Source organism: Saimiri boliviensis, chromosome 14 (assembly GCF_048565385.1).
Source record: "Saimiri boliviensis isolate mSaiBol1 chromosome 14, mSaiBol1.pri, whole genome shotgun sequence".
NCBI lineage: Eukaryota > Metazoa > Chordata > Mammalia > Primates > Cebidae > Saimiri > Saimiri boliviensis.
In genome coordinates, this window is record NC_133462.1 from 39,509,195 (window position 1) to 39,527,203 (window position 18,009).

The 18,009-nt window shown below is 46.7% G+C and overlaps 1 protein-coding gene across 5 annotated transcripts in view; it reads left to right on the forward strand.

The window, feature by feature from the left end:
• INSR (insulin receptor) overlaps window positions 1–16,158 on the forward strand; it is a 159,574-nt gene extending 143,416 nt beyond the window's left edge. For 3 of the 5 annotated variants that reach the window (XM_074384730.1, XM_003938873.4, XM_003938872.4), the window contains 8 exons: window positions 1,371–1,473; window positions 3,672–3,739; window positions 4,792–5,036; window positions 6,575–6,685; window positions 6,790–6,949; window positions 9,332–9,461; window positions 10,537–10,671; window positions 10,966–16,158. In XM_074384730.1, coding sequence (XP_074240831.1) covers window positions 1,371–1,473; window positions 3,672–3,739; window positions 4,792–5,036; window positions 6,575–6,685; window positions 6,790–6,949; window positions 9,332–9,461; window positions 10,537–10,671; window positions 10,966–11,320 — 1,307 coding nt within the window. In that variant the 3' untranslated portion in view covers window positions 11,321–16,158. The remainder of the gene's footprint in view (window positions 1–1,370; window positions 1,474–3,671; window positions 3,740–4,791; window positions 5,037–6,574; window positions 6,686–6,789; window positions 6,950–9,331; window positions 9,462–10,536; window positions 10,672–10,965) is intronic. The other 2 variants (XM_010349535.3, XM_010349536.3) reach the window with 1 other exon arrangement.
• The last annotated feature ends 1,851 nt before the right edge of the window (window positions 16,159–18,009 follow it).

Genomic DNA, 18,009 nt, shown 5'->3' on the forward strand with positions numbered 1-18,009 from the left:
ACTAAGGAATTTATAAAGAAAAGAGGTTTAATTGGCTCCTGCTTCTACAGGCAATAAAGGAAGCATGATCCTAGTATCTGCTCAGCTTCTAAGGAGGCCTCAAGAAACTTTCAATCATGGCAGAAGGCAAAGTGGGAGCAAGGTGTCAAATGGGGATGGTGCTACACACTTTTTAAACAACCAGATCCCAGGAGAACTCACTCATTATACAGTAGCGAGCAAAGATGTTGCTAACCCATTAGAAACTGCCTCCATGATCCAGTCACCTCCCTCCAGGCCACTCCTCCAACACCGGGGTTACATTTCAACAAGAGCTTTGGGTGGGGGACACAGATCAAACCACATCAGCCCCGCTGTCTCTTGTTCCCTCCTTTCTGCCCACGTGGCTCAGTGTTTCATTCTCATTTATGGGTGAGAACATGAGGTAGCTGGTTTTCTGTTCCTGTGTTGATTCACTTAGGATAATGACCTCCGGCTCCTTTCATGTTGCTGCAAAGGACGTGGTCTCATTCTTTCTTATGGCTGTGTAGTATTCCATGGTGTGTGTGTATCACATTTTCTTTAGTGATCCTGCACTTCCTCATCTGTACATGGAGATAATAACAGAACTGCTTCTGGAGGTGGAGGGACATTTTAGTGATATAAATGTTAAGTGCCTGGCACCTCGTGTTAGTGTCTTCATCTTTGTTATTAGAGTTTTTTGGCTGGTGCAGTGGCTCGTACCTGTAATCTCAGGACTTTGGGAGGCTGAGGCAAGAGGATTACTTGAGGATACACCTTAGAGACCAGGCTGAGCAACGTCTAGAGACTCTGTCTCTACAAAAAATACAAAAATGGCCAGGCGCAATGGCTCACACCTGTAATCTCTGCACTTTGGTGGGCCGAGGAGGGTGGATCATCTGAGTTCAGGAGACAGAGACCATCCTGGCCAACATGGTGAAATCCCATCTCTACTAAAATACAAAAAATTACCCGGGCATGGTGGCGAGTGCCTGTAGTCCCAGCTACTCGGGAGGCTGAGGCAAGGGAATCACTTGAACCTGGGAGGCAGAGGTTGCAGGGAGCTGAGATTGCACCACTGCACTTCACTTTGGAACAGGGCTGCAAGCTGTGCAGGCTGTCGCCGGGGAACAACAACAACAACAACAACGACAACAACAACAAAAAATACAAAAATTAGCCAGGTGTGGTGGTGCACGCCTGTAATCCCAGCTACTTGGGAGGCTGAGACAGGAGAATTGCTTGAACCTGGGAGGCAGAGTTTGCAGTGAGCCAAGACTGCACTCATTCCATGAGTGGATGTGATTTTTGGTGTTAACTCTGTTGGGAACATACTGATGTGAAACATACATTTTCTTATTCTATTTCAGTAGATGTCCCATCAAATATTGCAAAAATTATCATCGGCCCCCTCATCTTTGTCTTTCTCTTCAGCGTTGTGATTGGAAGTATTTATATATTCCTGAGAAAGAGGTGAGTGCAGTGGTGTGCTGGTAACCATCAGCTCTCTATAGGTATATTTAAGTTTATTATGAATTTTACTGATACAGGATATGTAACATGCAATTCACAGGTAATAATCATAATATGATATACACAACTCTTTATTGTAAATTTTCTCTAACCAGTTGATTCTCGTGGAATGTTTTTGTTGATTTTTTTTTGTCCAAATCTTTATATCCAAAGCCAACCTATTATTGCAATTGATGAACAAGCATAGCTCCAATGTGAATGTTGATTGATTTTTCAAAATTTACATTAAAGAGTAGGACATGGCTGGGAGCGGTGGCTCACGCCTGTAATCCCAGCACTTTGGAAGGCTGAGGCAAATGGATCACCTGAGGTCAGAAGTTCGAGACCAACCTGGCCAACATGGTGAAAGCTTGTCTCTACTAAAAATACAAAAAAATGTACCCAGGTGTGGTGGCATGCACCTGTAATTGCAGCTACTTAGGAGGCTGAGGCAGGAGAATTGCTTGAACCCGGGAGGTAGAGGTTGCGGTGAGCCAAGATCATACCACTGCACTTCAGCCTGGGTGACAAAGCAAGACTCCGTCTCAAAAGAAAAAAGTGTAGGAAAAAATGAAATAAGACATGTATGTTCATCAATGATATGAGTGACGTCTTTGCTGAGTCAGACAATAATTCTTAAAGACCAGAAGAACATTTTCTTAATGTTTTGTGTTGTGTGTAATGTCGTGGTTGCAGATGTGACATGCTTTTAAGTTTAATCTGCATTATTGAACATTGTTCACATCACTTTCTCAAGCCTGGACAAACAACAAAACAACAAATCTAGTCCTGGGTTATAGCATTTGCCAGTTTCCGTGGTGTAAATATTCCCAGCATGCTCTAGACATAATGTTACTGAGTGCAGTTTTGGAAAGAGATGCATAACAGCTCCCTCTTGTATCCACCCTATGGATACAATATGGTACATAAATGATGTAACGTACATAGCCTCAACTGCATTGATCATAGAAAAATGTAGTATGAGAGTTAGGAAGTGATCAGTTTTGAACTTGTATTGTCTTTGCTTTTAGGATAACTTACTTAATTGTAAGCCTCTATAATTTAAATTTTTTGTTCTATTTGGAAGTCATTGTATAATTTAATCTTTAATGATGGTTATATTTCACAACTGGATCACTAGTTTCCTGAAAATGTAATAATTGTTTCTCATGAGCCAGGACAATCTCACTCTAGAACAGTACTGGGTGAGTGGCTTTTATTTATTTTATTTTATTTTATTTTTTGAGATGGATTTTCGCTCTTGTTACCCAGGGTGGAGTGCAATGGCACGATCTTGGCTCACCGCAACCTCCGCCTCCCGGGTTCAGGCAATTCTCCTGCCTCAGCCTCCTGACTAGCTGGGATTACAGGCACGCACCACCATGCCCAGCTAATTTTTTGTATTTTTAGTAGAGACGAGGTTTCACCATGTTGACCAGGACGGTATCGATCTGTTGACCTCGTGATCCACCCGCCTCGGCCTCCCAAAGTGCTGGGATTACAGGCTTGAGCCACCGCGCCCGGCCTGTGAGTGGCTTTTAAGTGTTATGTGGACGGCCATAAATTATAATAAGAGCCACCCACCCAGAGCCTGGTGTGGTGGTGCACATCTATAATCCCAGCCACTCTGGAGGCTGAGGCAACAGGATCTCTTGAGACCAGGGGGAGTTCAAGACCAGCCTGGGCAACATAGTGAGACCCTGTCTTTACAACATTTTAAAAATTAGCTAGGTGTGGTGGTGAGTACCTGTATTCCCAGCTACTCAGAATGCTAAAGTGGGAGAATCTCTGGAGCCTAGGAAATTGAGACTGCAGTGAGTTATGATTATACTGCTGCCCTCTAGCCACAACACAGCAAGACTCCAACTCTGAAATGTAAAGGAAAAACCATCAAGGGAGGGATGAGTGCTCTCATGCTGTTGCACTTAGGTGCCTGTCTGACAGGCTTCCATTCAAAACATAAAGGTCCCCCATCCTGATGGGCTTCCATTCAAAATATAAAGGTCCCCATCCCTGTCCTAGACTGCATCTAGGATTATGGGGATTCTGCTGATAAGGGCTGCCATTCGCCTTGGAGAGTCTTGTATGTAACCCCTTTGTGGTGACTCTCAAAGTTCCATGAGAATCTCAAGCTAATGTGCATCATTTTTCTCTTCCAGGCAGCAAGATGGACCACTGGGACCACTTTATGCTTCTTCAAACCCTGAGTATCTCAGTGCCAGTGATGGTGAGTACCATCCCTTCCCCGTGGGTGGCCAGAACCCTAATCATCAGCTTTCTTTGCTTTCATCATTGAGTGAGAGTAAAGGATGGGTTCCCCAGGGAGGCCAAGAAAAGCCCTCTTATTCATAGGAGTTTGCCAAACTGCCATTGCTGCAGAAACCTCATTACTGTGTGCATCTGGACACATGGTATCTGGCACCTACCTGAATGGGCTCATCTAGCTGGTCTGGGACCCTTGGGCAGGGTCAACCACTTGGGCTGGGCTCAGCTGGGTGGTTCTTCTGGTCTTGCCTGGCTTCACCTACGTAGCTACATTTTGCTGGTGTGACGGCTAGTGCTCAGTAGTCTTAGATGATTTCACTCACATTTCTGGTGGTCGGCAGGCTGGGTGTTCCCAAGGTCAGGGGGCCTAAGTTGGGGGAGGCTAAGCCTTCTCCTGTCCATGTGGCCTCTTAGGCTCCAGCAGGCTGGCTGAGACTTCATTGCATGGTACTCTGTTGATGCCTAGTAACAAGGGAGGGCAAGCTCCAGGGCATTAGTCCATTCCAAGTTTCTGCCTGGGTCATTCCTGCTGAATCCCATTGACCAAAATAACTCACAAGGCCATGCCTAGGGCCAAGAGGTGATGAGAGAGACTTCACTTTTTCCTGTGAAGAGCTGCCAAGTATCCTGGCTTTTTAATTTTTTCCCACCTATTACAACCTGTCTTCCATCCTCTTGGCACTTTGCAGAAACAGTAGTCTTAGGTGGGAAGTAGCATCACTCTGTAGCAAGGGTCTGAAATCAGACAAAAAGGGGGGTGTAGGCTTGCCTCCGGACACATTGGGCAGGATCTTGGACCTGTTATGGCTCCTTCCTGAGTCTCTGCCATGCCCTCCATGGGTGCAGATGCCCATCCTGTTCTTGGCCATATGCCCAGTGCCTGGCATGAGCCCTGGATCACAGAACTCACTTCATGAGTGTTTTTGAGGGGATTTGGGTGACGGCTTGGGAGGAAGGTGGCTGCAGACCCCCAAGGGATCCACCAAGGATGCTGTGTAGATAAGTGAGAAGTAGTGTTTCCATGCTCTGTATACGTGCCGGACGAGTGGGAGGTGCCTCGAGAGAAGATCACCCTCCTTCGTGAGCTGGGACAGGGCTCCTTCGGCATGGTGTATGAGGGCAATGCCAAGGACGTCATCAAGGGTGAGGCAGAGACCCGTGTGGCAGTGAAGACGGTCAACGAATCAGCCAGTCTCCGAGAGCGAATTGAGTTCCTCAATGAGGCCTCAGTCATGAAGGGCTTCACCTGCCATCACGTGGTGAGTCCGGCAGGGATGGGACACAGGCTTGCCTTCCTGCCCCTTCCCTCTCTCTGCCTCCTCCTCCTGCACAGAGCAACAGAGGACCCTGCCCAACCCCTGCTGCACTAAGCTTACCATCCTAACGCTGTGGGGAGGGATCTTTCCCTTCTCAAATCCCATCCTCTCCCGCTTTGCCTGGAACCAGACTGTATCACTGTCCCATCACTTTCTGGAATCCTTCATTGCTTTCTGGAATCTTCCATCATTTTCTGAAATCTTCCACCACTTTCTGGACTGTTGCATCATTTTCCAGAATCTTCCATTGCTTTTTAGAATCCTCCATTTCTTGCCTCTTCCTGGCTCGTTTGTAATCATGGACCACGCGGAGGTCCACCCCATATTACCTGCCCTCATTCCTACCCTGCACTGAAGGCAGCACAAACTCTTCCTGCCTTTCAGCTCCTTTGTTTCTCTTTGGGTCCCATGTGCTTTCATCCTTGCCACACATATTTATGCAGCATTTAAAGCCCTGCTATTGTCCCTGGATACAGTGGATTTCTACCCCTGTAGAGCTTCCAAAACAACACGTGGAGACAGACTCCAAAACCTTTATTTTTATTTTTATATATTTTTAAGACAGTGTCTCTTTCTGTCACCCAGGATGGAGTGCAGTGGTGCAATATTGTCTCACTGCAACCTCTGCCTCCCAGGTTCAAGAGATTTTCCTGCCTCAGTCTCCTGAGTAGCTGGGATTACAGGCACCCACCACCACATCCGGCTAATTTTTGTATGTTTAGTACAGTCGGGGTTTCACCATGTTGACCAGGATGGTCTCAATCTCTTGACCTTGTGATCTGCCCGCAAAGGCCTCCGAAAGTGCTGGGATTGCAGGTGTTGAGCCAGCATGCCCAGTCTATTTTTATATATTTTTTAAGACAGAGTTTCATTCTGTCAACCAGGCTGTAGTGCAGTGGGGCAATCTCAGCTCACTGCAACCTCTACCTCCCAGGTTCAAGCAGTTTTCCTGTCTCAGCCTGCTGAGTAGCCAGGATGACCAGTGCCCACCACCACACCTGGCTGATTTTTGTATTTTCAGTAGAGATGGGGTTTCACTATGTTGCCCAGGCTGGTCTCAAACTCCTGACTTCAGGTGATCCACCTGTCTCAGCCTCCCGAAGTGCTGGGATGATAGGCATAAGCCACCGCCCCAGCCTACTCCAAACCCTTTATGCATTTGGAGGAAATCTATGGAAACGTGAAGAAAGGAAGGAAAGGAGGGCTGGGCAGGGGTGTCTTTGAGCAAAGACTTAAAGGACATGAGGGGCTGGGCCCTGTGGATGTGGAACAGAGAGCCAGGCAGTGGGGGGGGAACAGTTAAAATACAAAGGCCTGTCTGTCTGCTGTCTGGGCAGGTCCATCTGCTCCCCTAAACCAGGGCTGAGCTGCCTGCACCCAGGTCACAGGGTGCTGTGTGTGACATGGACACCAGGCAGGGAAAACCTTGGGGAGTGGAATCACGGACCCTTCGCCAAGAGCCCTGGTTGCATGATCTGCAGGTGCGCCTCCTGGGAGTGGTGTCCAAGGGCCAGCCCACGCTGGTGGTGATGGAGCTGATGGCTCACGGAGACCTGAAGAGCTACCTCCGTTCTCTGCGGCCAGAGGCTGAGGTGAGCTGCCTCGGGGGACCCAGCAGGGTGCTCAGGGGGCACTGGTTCCCAGCCTCCTTGGATACCAGTGCTGCTGAAACACCAACCCCATGTTTCCGTTTTAGAACAATCCCGGCCGCCCTCCCCCCACCCTGCAAGAGATGATTCAGATGGCAGCAGAGATTGCTGACGGGATGGCTTACCTGAACGCCAAGAAGTTTGTGCATCGGGACCTGGCAGCCAGAAACTGCATGGTCGCCCATGATTTCACTGTCAAAATTGGAGGTTGGTCCAGCTTCCCGCTTTGAAAACATAATGACCCAGGCCAGGTTTGATTCCAGAAGGAAGCTGTCTATCTTGAGCCGATAGATCTTCCTGATAGTATAAAGGGGCAAGTTATTTCTTTTTTGTCTGTTTTTTGTTTGTTTGTTTGCTTGCTTTTCTGTCGCCCAGGCTGGAGTGGACCACCCCCCAGCTGTCATTTAATTGCATGTGTTGATAAACTTACCCATTCACTTTCTGGAATCTTGCTTTGCTTTCCAGAATCTTCCATCACTTTCTGGAATCTTCCATCATTTTTTGGAATCTTCCACCACTTTCCAGACTCTCATATCAGTCAAAAGACGTTTCTAGGCCCAGGGCTCCTGCCTGTAATCCCAGTGCTTTGGAAGGCCAAGGTATAAGGATTCTTGAGTCTGGGCGTTTGAGTCGAGCCTGGGCAACATAGTCAGACTCCATCTCTATGAAAAAATTTAAAAATTAGTAGGGTGTAGTGGTGCATACCTGTGGTCCCAGTTACTCAGGAGGCTGGGATGGGAGGATTGCTTGAGCCCAGGAGGTGGAGGCTGCAGTGAGCTGTGATTGAGTCACTACACTCCAGCCTGGGCAACAGTGAGACACCATTTCAAAAGATAAACAAAAAAAGGAATACAGAGGGGACCAGAGCAGCCATGAGACGTGAGGTTGAGGAGAGAGACAGAAACCAGACCCAGAAGCACCTTGCATGTCTGGGCAAGTCATCTCACCATTATCTTACATTCGCAACGGGCAGCAGGAAGTGATAGGATTCTATATATGACTCAAAAAGACACCTCTTGGCGAGGCTTAGTGGCTCACACCTGTAATCCCAGCACTTTGGAAAGCCAAAGCAGGAGGATCACTTGAGGCCAGGAGTTCAAGACCAGCCTGGTTAACATGGTGAAATCCTGTCTCTACTAAAAATACAAAAATTAGTTGGGCTTGGTGGCAGGTGGCTGTACTCCCAGATACTTGGGAGGCTAAGGCAGGAGAATCGCTTGAACTTGGGAGGTGGTGGTTGCAGTGAGCAAAGCTTGTGCCATTGAACTCCAGCCTGGGCAACAAGAGTGAAACTCCGTCTCAAAAAAAAAAAAAAAAAAAAAAGGCAGGCACAGTGGCTCATGCCTGTAATCCCAGCATTTTGGGAGGCCAAGGCGGGTGGATCACAGATCATGAGGTCAAGAGATCAAGACCATCCTGGCCAACATGGTGAAACTCTGTCTCTACTAAAAATACAAAAATTAGCTGGATGTGGTGGTGGGCACCCGTAGTTCCAGCCACTTGGGAGGCTGAGGCAGGAGAATCACTTCAACCTGGGAGGCAGAGGTTTCTGCCAAGATCGTGCCGTTGTACTCCAGCCTGGCAACAGAGCGAGACTCCATCTCAAAACAAACAAACAAACAAAAACACATCTCCTACATTAGCAATAGGAAGCAGGAAGTGACATGGAGCAGTGGGTTGTGAGGGTCAATGTGAAAGGAGGGTCCTCCAGGTAAGAGATGGGGAGTGTGGGTCTGGTTGAAACCAGAGTAGTAGATGGATTGGGTAGCAGAGACTAATGGAGAGAGAATGGGTTGAATCAGATGTGGGCTGAGAGGAAAGGGAGATGGTCAAAGGAGGGGCCAACTCTGGGTTTCTAGGGGGCAGCTGGGTGATGGCATGGCCATATCCAATGGGCAACTGTAGGTTTGCTGGAGAAAGGCAGAAGTTCAGTTTGGGATGCCTGTAGTGGTAATGGTGGGAAGGAAGCCTTGTTAAGACTGGGATTCCCAAGCTGTTGGCCAAAATGTAGCTCCTTTGGCCGGGTGCGGTGGCTCACACCTGTAATCCTAGCACTTTGGGAGGCCAAAGCAGACAAATCAACTGAGGTCCAGAGTTCAAGACCAGCCTAGCCAACATGGTAAGACCCTGTCTCAAAATACAAAACATTAGCCAGGCATGGTGGTGGACACCTGTAATCCCAGCTACTCAGGAGACTAAGGCAGGAGAATCACTTGAACCCGGGAGGTGGAGGTTGCAGTGAGCTGAGATTACACCACTGAACTCCAGCCTGGGCAACAGAGCAAGACTCTCTCTCAAAAAAAAAAAAAAAAAAAAAAAAAAAGAAAAGAAAGAAAAAGAAAAATGTAGCTTCTTTGTCATTTGGTACCTTCTTTCCTCAGGCTTTAAATAGTGGCCCGTCCTTCCCCTTCACTTCCCCATGCATACCCTCAGAATCCATTCTTACCGGATTTGGCCACCACCCAGGCGAGCACACACCTGAGCCAGGCGAACCCCTCTTAGGGCTCTGTGAGCGGTGGGACAGTCAAGATGGCAGGTGCTGGGACCAAGGCTGAAGGTTAAGAGCGTGTGAACCGTTTGTGTTGTCAGACTTTGGAATGACCAGAGACATCTATGAAACGGATTACTACCGGAAAGGGGGCAAGGGTCTGCTCCCTGTGCGGTGGATGGCACCAGAGTCCCTGAAGGACGGGATCTTTACCACTTCTTCTGACATGTGGTGAGTTGTGCGTGGATGGGGGGGCGGTCGCTGGGCTTGAATTCCAGGTGCCCTGCCAGTGACCGCCAAGAGCAGGAGAAGGTAGCCTGCCTTCCTCGTGGGCTCCCCATCAAGAAAAAAAAGGCAACCTCCTGTCTGAGGACCTTCCCATGGTTACTCGTATGTCCTAACCAATCCTGTGGGCATTGTGAACCCGAAAATCTGAGACAGGTCTCAGTTAATTTAGAAAGTTTATTTTGCCAAGGTTGAGGATGTTTGCCCAAGGTGACGACACGTGCCCAAGGTGACCAGAGCACAGCTTGGTTTTATACATTTTAGGGAAACATGAAGCATCCAACAACATATGTAAGATGAACATTGGTTCTGTCTCGAAAGACAGGACACTTGAAGCGGGGTGGGGGTTTGTGGGTCATAAATAGATAAGAGACAAATGGCTGAATTCTTTAGAGTTTCTGAGGAGCCTCTCCTAAGGAGGCAATCAGACATGCATTTATCTCAGTGAGCAGAGGGGAGGACTTTGAACAGAATGAAGGCAGGTTGGCCCTAAGCAGTTCCCAGCCTGATTTTTTTCATTGAGTTTAGTGATTTGGGGGCCCCGAGATTTATTTTCTTTCACAGCATTTATGAACTGCAGATGAATTGTTTCATTAGCTGGCCAACCATGTTCAAGCAAACCAAGAGATGTGTTTGCATGTGTGTATGTGTGTATGTTTGTGTGTGTTTGCATGTGTATTCGTGTTTGTGTGTGTGTGTGTCTGTATGTGTCTGTGTGTATTTGTGTGTCTCTGTGTGTGTCTGTCCCTGCGTGTGTGTGTACTGTATTTGTGTTTGCCTGTGTGTGTGCATTTGTGTGTTGGTGTGTGTGTGTCCATGTGTTTGTGTGTCTGTGGTGTTTGTGTGTGTCTGTGTTTTTGTGTGTATGTATACTGTGTTTGCACGTGTGTTTGTGTGTGTTTGCGTGCCTGTGTTAGTGTGTGTATTTGTGTCTGTGTGTGTTTGTGTGTCCCTGTATGTGTCTGTGTGTGTGGTGTGTGTGTGTGAACGGCTTTGTTGCTACCCTCAACTGTCACCGCAGGTCCTTTGGCGTGGTCCTCTGGGAAATCACCAGCTTGGCAGAACAGCCTTACCAAGGCCTGTCTAATGAACAAGTGCTGAAGTTCGTCATGGAAGGAGGGTATCTGGATCAACCCGACAACTGTCCAGAGAGAGTGTAAGTGAAGAAAGGGGTTGAGGTGTGTGAGGTGTTCATTAAAAGGGTATCGCCCCTTACGCGTGTGCTTGGCTTTGCCTTTCATATGTCTACGTGTGCACTGCGTTTGCAGGCTACGTGTTACAGGCGTTTTTGTGTTTGCAGAGCTTGTCTTTACATGTGCGCTTGCATTTGCATATTGCATTGTGGTACCCACACTTGAGTTTCCTTATGTGCTACATATGGGTGGTGGGGATGGGAGGATGCTTGGCTGGGCCCCCAGACTCACCCAGGACGTTTCCTTCTGCTCCGCAGGACCGATCTCATGCGTATGTGCTGGCAATTCAACCCCAAGATGAGGCCAACCTTCCTGGAGATTGTCAACTTGCTCAAGGATGACCTGCATCCCAGCTTTCCGGAGGTATCCTTCTTTCACAGCGAGGAGAACAAGGCTCCCGAGAGCGAGGAGCTGGAGATGGAGTTTGAGGATATGGAGAACGTCCCCCTGGATCGTTCCTCCCACTGTCAGAGGGAGGAGACCGGGGGCCGGGATGGAGGGTCCTCACTGGGTCTCAAGCGGAGCTATGACGAACACATCCCCTACACCCACATGAACGGAGGCAAGAAGAACGGGCGGATTCTGGCCTTGCCTCGGTCCAATCCTTCCTAACAGTGCCTACCGCAGCGGGGGCGGGCAGGGGCTCCCATCTTCACTTTCCTCCGTTTTGAAACCTCTGGAAAACTCAGGATTCACACAACTCTACAGTGTCCAATGGAGCTCAGAGATCGTTCCTGTACATTTCTGTTCATCTTAAGATAGACTTGTTTGGTTGCCAATTTGACTAGTCCTGCCAAGGATTTAACTGTGAACCTAGGGGGCAGGGGTTTCCACAGCTGCTGCCTCTTTGGGGCAACCACAATTTCAAAGCAGGATTTTGTGTTTTTTGTTCCGCCCCCCCCCCCAATAGATGGAAAGAAAGCACCTGTTTTTACAGATTCTTTTTGTTTTTTGTTTTTTTTTGCTGGTGTCTGAGCTGCAGTATAAAAGATAAAACTTCTTGTTTGTGGAACAAAAACTCGAGAGAAAAAAAAACAACAACAAAAAACACCCAGCCCTGTTCCAGGAGAATTTCAAGCTTTACAGGTTGAGCTTCAAGAAGAAGGTTTTTGTTTTCCTCATCCAGGCTGAAGGATTTTTTTTTTTTTTCTTTACAAAATCAGTTCCTCAAATTGACCAATAGCTGCTGTTTTCATACTTTGGATCAGGGTCTGTGGTCCCGGCGTGTGCTCACGTCTGTATGCGTGTGTGTGTATCCGTTAGACACGGCTGATGTGTATGCAGCATACCCACGCGGAGTTGATGCTTTGGAAATCGGCTCATGAAGGTTTTTCTCAAGTGTGCCAGCTCATGTCCCCCACTCTTTCCTTCTTATTGACTGGGAGACTGTGCTCTCAACAGATACTTCTTGTGTCAGAAGGTTAGCCTCAGGTTCCTACCCTCCCTTCACGTTGGTGAAAAAAAATGCTTTTGGGGAGCCAAGGGAGGAATATTTCATTTGGAGTGATTCTGAAGCTTTTCAAGACCAAACCAAGCTAGGACGTTAAAAAAAAAAAAAGAAGAAGAAAAAGAAAAAAAAAGAAAAATGGAAAACGGAAAAAAAAAGAGAGAACTGAGATGACATAGAGTTTTGAGAATATATTTGTAGCATATTTAATTTTTAAGAAGTCTCCAGAATTAGCCTCATAAGTTATTGACTCTTCCCCAGGGTTGGTGGGGAGTGGGGACGTGAGTAGCTTTGCCTGTTGCGGGGCCGGGAGGGGGAGGGAGTGAGGCATGAGTGACCTCTTTGTTTGGTCTTAAAGGCATCCATTTCTGGGAACGAAGCCACGTTCGCTGCTAACACTTTTGGACGTTGTGAGGCCATGTGGAGTGTGCGGGAGACTAGGTTTTGTGGATGGTCTGGTTCAGGTACCAAGCTGTTCAGACAAAGCTGGTAGCTACCGAGCTCTGAGCCTGCCTTCCTCTGGTTCATCCTCTGGTTCTCTGTGTGTACCTCGTGTGGCGTTTCCTCTCCTGGGTGTGCACATACTACCGTTATTGTGCAAATGCAAGAATATCAGATCCCAAAGAGCCAGCAACCCAGATGGACTTTGGGAACATCTAAGCAATATAAGAGAGAGGTGCACTGAGACTACGTCTTGGTCCCCTCCAGCCTGAGGACACCTGGCGGTCCTCCGTACTGAATTCCCGGAAGCTGCTCTGAGCTCGGTGACCTCATCTGGGCCAGGTGTAGTGCCCGAGCAGAATGCTCAGGCGCTTACGGTGTTGCAATCCCTAAGACAGTAGAGTCTGGAGGAGAAACCGTGAAAAAAGACCTTCACACCACCAAGAACTTCCGACGGGGCGTCAATCCACCGTTTCTTCTCTTTGCAAAAAGAACCACCACAGCTGCTCAAAGAACACAGTGAACTCATCACTTTGGTTCATCCAAAAACTCATCACCCATGCGTTATTCCTGAATGCATTTTCTTACAAGCTTTTGACTGCTTCCTTTCTTCTTCTCTTAAGAGCTGTGGGCTTAAGAATGGGATAGAGTCATAATGGCAAACTCCAAGCCCTCTCAATTCTTGATTAAGAACACCGGTAGACACAAATCCCAATGGTCTATTGCTATCTTATTTATATGATTCTGGAAATTACAGCATGTAAAAATATTGCCGAGGAGCCTCAGCGATTGGATACAAGAAGCAAGAGTACAGAAATTATTTTTGCCAAATTTATTTTGCAAATGTGAGGGTCTGTACGTAAATTTTAAAAACACACACACGTAGATCTAGGTATTTTGTTCTCTTCCTAGTAAATTTGTAGTGGTTGTATACTACACTAGCTGCAATTTTCACATTTTTCTAATTCAGAAAGGTTTTTCTTATACTAGGGAAAAACATATTTATTTTAATATATAAAATCACTCTGAAAATCACTCTTGTAAAAAATGGAGCGCATGTCAATTTTTATCAAAGAAAAAAAACAGGTGAATGGGAGATAATAATTTTTTTTTCAGCACAGTCTACCTCAGTGTATTGTTAAGATGTGATTCAATAATGGACATCTTTGAGATTTCAGAATTCTACCTGGAACCAGCCTGAATCAGGCAAAGTGTCTATTAGCTGATTCGAATGCCAGGGACCATTAAGAATTTTGAGGGAGGGAGTTGGGATAGAGAAGGTGTGGCCTTCATGTGAGCATAGATCCTTTTCTTTCTGGCTGGTAATATTCTTCTCTGAATTTAATCTTCCTTTAAAAAAAAATCCTCCATCTATTGTCACTAAGTTCCCCAAACATAAACTAAGTTCCAGGATGTCATGATGTATCTGATATATGGGGTGCCCCAGCATGTTGTACCTTCCTTTGGTGAGAGGTGGCTGCTGGGGCAAAGACAGGCTTTGAATTAGAACGAGCATTCCCACCTGTTCCATGGAATCCCCCTGAAGTGAGCTCAAAGGTGCCCTGGACTCTCTGACGTCTTATTCCTGCTTCTTTCAGTCTGCTGCTGCACCTGACACACAAACACTTAATACAATGTCTGGTTTAATTCTCCAAGTGGGATGGGAGCATGTGGGGGAAATTCTAATCCAAAATCCATTAATGGATTTTGCTGAATGCTTTTTTTTCACTTTTTTTTTTTTTTTTTTGGCAACAGCACCTTAGACCTCTGTGTTGGGGTTTGATTAACCTCAAGCTGATATTGTTGGACACTATGCAGCTTTGATAACCCATGTGAGAGTCTAGGCAGGGCCAGGCAGGGCCAGCAGGCCCCAAACCTTGCTGCTCTTCTACTTTTAGGCGCTGCCCTTGCAGATTCATCTTTCTCCACCTGCCCTGGAGAAAGGTATGGTGCTGGGCCTGCCAAGGGGTGCACCAATCTCATTTATTTGACTTTACTGCTGCAGTGAAAAGGGCAAGCAGCTGTTGGGTTGCAAGAAAGCCTCCTTTGACTTTAGGAAATGTTGGCTTTGTAGCAATAGAACTTTGGTCCTAGAAAGACATGGTTGTCCTGGGAGTTTGTAGTGTTAAGTTAAAAAAAAAAAAAAAAAAAAAAAAAGGCAACAAAACCAGCTTAGGGTAATACTTTTTGTTGCTTGTTTTTAAAGATGTCTCACTATGATTAAAACCCTTTTCATTAATGTAGTAAAATCCACACAGTAGTTTCTTCTTCCAGGAGGAGAATACTAAGCACGTCACTTTCTCTCTGCATCAGTGATGTTAAATACTCGTCCGAAAATGTTTGGATTCTGGGAGCTGTCCTAGGTGCTATTCTGTCATTGGAAGTGGTGGGAAAGAGAAGCACTGTGGCTTGTCTGGATGTAGGCTGAGGACAGTTGAGATAAACTGTGGGAACTGACACAAGGGGTCTACACAGGTAATCCTGTGACCCTGGGAACTCTGTTGCCAACTGATGGACAGATCTTTCACTGTATCCTGTGGCAGATAGTCCACCAAGAAATGTGCTTATTGGGTTGGGAGGTGTTTATTTGCATTCCGCTGTAACACTTGTGAAAGAGCAGAAACATCATCAGGTTTTGACTTGTGCCAGCCATCCTGGTAAATGGACATGCTATAATCCCAGTGATGATCACTTTTCTACTTCACGTGAGTGGAAGTTTAGGATTAAATGTCCTTTGGATGCCACCTGATGAGTCCTTGACACCTTAGGCTCTTCAGAAACAATGGTTTTGTTAGGGATGGGAAACAGGGAATGCCGATTTTATATACATGGTACACGTAGCGTGGTGTCACTTTGAAAATCTTCCAGCATGTTCTTCAGAATATTCATGTATATGAGAGGTGAGATTGGGAATGAAAAGAACAGGTCAGAATTTTTTTTTTCCCTAGAACATACAAAAGAACATAGTGGACCTTCAGGGGCTACAACAGAAGGTGAATATTTCCTTAGGGGTCCCCAAGAAACAGGGGCAACAGAAGGGGACACAATGGCTTTTTGAGCTTACTGTTACCTTCTGATAACAGTCAAGGTCCAGAACCAGACACCAGCCATATTTCTATCTGGGTGGGTGTGGGCCATTGAAAATCCTTGTTATAAAACAGATCACAACTCTGGGGCTCTTGGTCCCATTTGAGAAGGAAGGAAGAGCCTCAAAATGAGTGTGCATCTGTGCTTTCAAATTCAGGAACGGCTTGTTCAGTCTTTACACTTTGCCTCAAAGTTGCTGCTCCTCATCCCTTTGTGTGCCTGGGTGGCCTCGGCCCTGCATTTTGGCAACAAAGGATCAAATGTGCCGCAGCTTTTGTAGAAAACAACTCAGAAACACAAAACCCACCAACAGCTCAATATTATTTTTTCAATGTTTTCCTACAAGAGCCAAGTAGCACCATGTATAGAAGATGCCTTTTTTTTTTCTTTTGGAATATTGAAATCTTTTTGCATGTAAAATATGGGATAATGACCTGTTTATATTAAAATTCTGATTAAATGATCTGAGAATACACTTGTTTTTGTGTGGTGTCCTGGTAAGGACCTGTTGTGTGGTGGGGGGATGTGGCTGTGGGTTGGGCTGTGTTAAGGAAAACCTCTTGGAATTTGTGGGTACCTTTTTTTTTTTTTCTTTTGAGATGGAGTTTCGCTCTTGTTGCCCAGGCTGGAGTGCAATGGTGTGATCATGGCTCACGGCAACCTCCGCCTCCCAGGTTCAAGCAATTCTCCTGCTTCAGCCTTCTGAATAGCTGGGATTACAGGTACCCACCATCACACCCAGCTAATTTTTGTATTTTTAGTAGAGACGGGGTTTCACCATGTTGGTTAGGCTGGTTTTGAACTCCTGACCTCAGGGGATGGGCCTGGGCCCGCCTTGGCCTCCGAAAGTGCAGGGATTACAGGCATGAGTCACCATGCCTAGCCTGGGCACCTTTTTTTAGAGGGGAAAAACACCTAGATTCTTCCATACATCAAGAGGGAGGTTAAATAACGGCTACCAGCAGAGTTGATGACTCACAGGGACATACTGGTATGACCAAACCGGTGGTTTAAATATTGCACTATTTCCATGCCATTTCATAATTAAGCACCTCCCCAAGGGCTCCCAGGCCTCCCCATGGTCCAGCCACTAAAGGGTTCACTCCAGGAATACCAATGAACCTTCAAGATCTTGCTCTATTCTGACATGCAGGAAACTCAGATGTTAAATATTCTCAATGTCATCCTGGGAGTGGAGACCTTTTCCCAGGGTGGGTGGATAGGTGGGTGACCATGGCTTAGACCACGGAATTGAAAGCCTTTTGAATAGCCTTTCCTGAGCTACTCATGCGCAGTGCAGCGTGTAGTGGGGTCAGGAGACAGACTCCTCACCTTCAGTTCCTTGAGTGGCTTTGAATGAGTCACATCATTTCACATGTTAATTTTTGCTAAGTAACAAACAGCCCCACAACTTAGTGGCTTAAAACAGCAACCATTTATTTCTTTTTGTTCGTTTGTTTTTTGAGATGGAGTCTCACTCTGTCACCCAGGCTGAAGTGCAGTGGTGTGATCTCAGCTCACTGCAAGCTCTGGCTCCAAGGTTCAAGCAATTCCCCTGCCTCAGCCTCCCAAGTAGCTGGGATTACAGATGCGCGCCACCATGCCTAATTTTGTATTTTTTGTACAGACAGGGTTTCACTATGTTAGCCAGGCTGGTCTCAGACTCCTGACCTCAGGTGATCTGCCCACCTCGGCCACCCAAAGTGCTGGGATTACAGGCGTGGACCACCACACTCAGCCTTATTTGTTGTTGTTGTATTTTTAGTAGAGAAGGGGTTTTGCCATGTTGCCTAGGCTGGTCTCGAACTCCTGACCTCAAGTGATCTGCCCGCCTTGGCCTTCCAAAGTGTTGAGATTACAGGTGTGAGCCACAGCACCCGGCCTGTTTCTTACAGTTCTATGTGTTGGTTGGGTGGTGGTTCTAGGAGCAACCTCACTCCTGTGTTGAGGCCTCTGCTGGGATAGCCAGGATTGCTTGTCTTCCATGAGGTTCGCTCAAGCTTGTTCGTATCATGGTGGCTGCAAGGATACCCAGCTGAAAGAAACAAGCCCCAAAATGCAGACAGTTCCCAAACTTCTGCTCATGTGGTATTTGCTACTGTCTCGTTGCCCAGAGTAAGTCCCATAGCCAAACCCTGAGTCAGCTTTGGAGAGGACTGCTCAAGGATGCAGGTAAAAAGGGTAATGTGAACCAACTAGAGTCCAATCCTGCAATAATCTTCCACTCCTTTACTATCCTATTACTAATATTTATTATTATTAATATTGCTTTATTCTGACACACAGGAAACTCCCATGTTTATAAAGATGGGCCAGGCATGGTGGC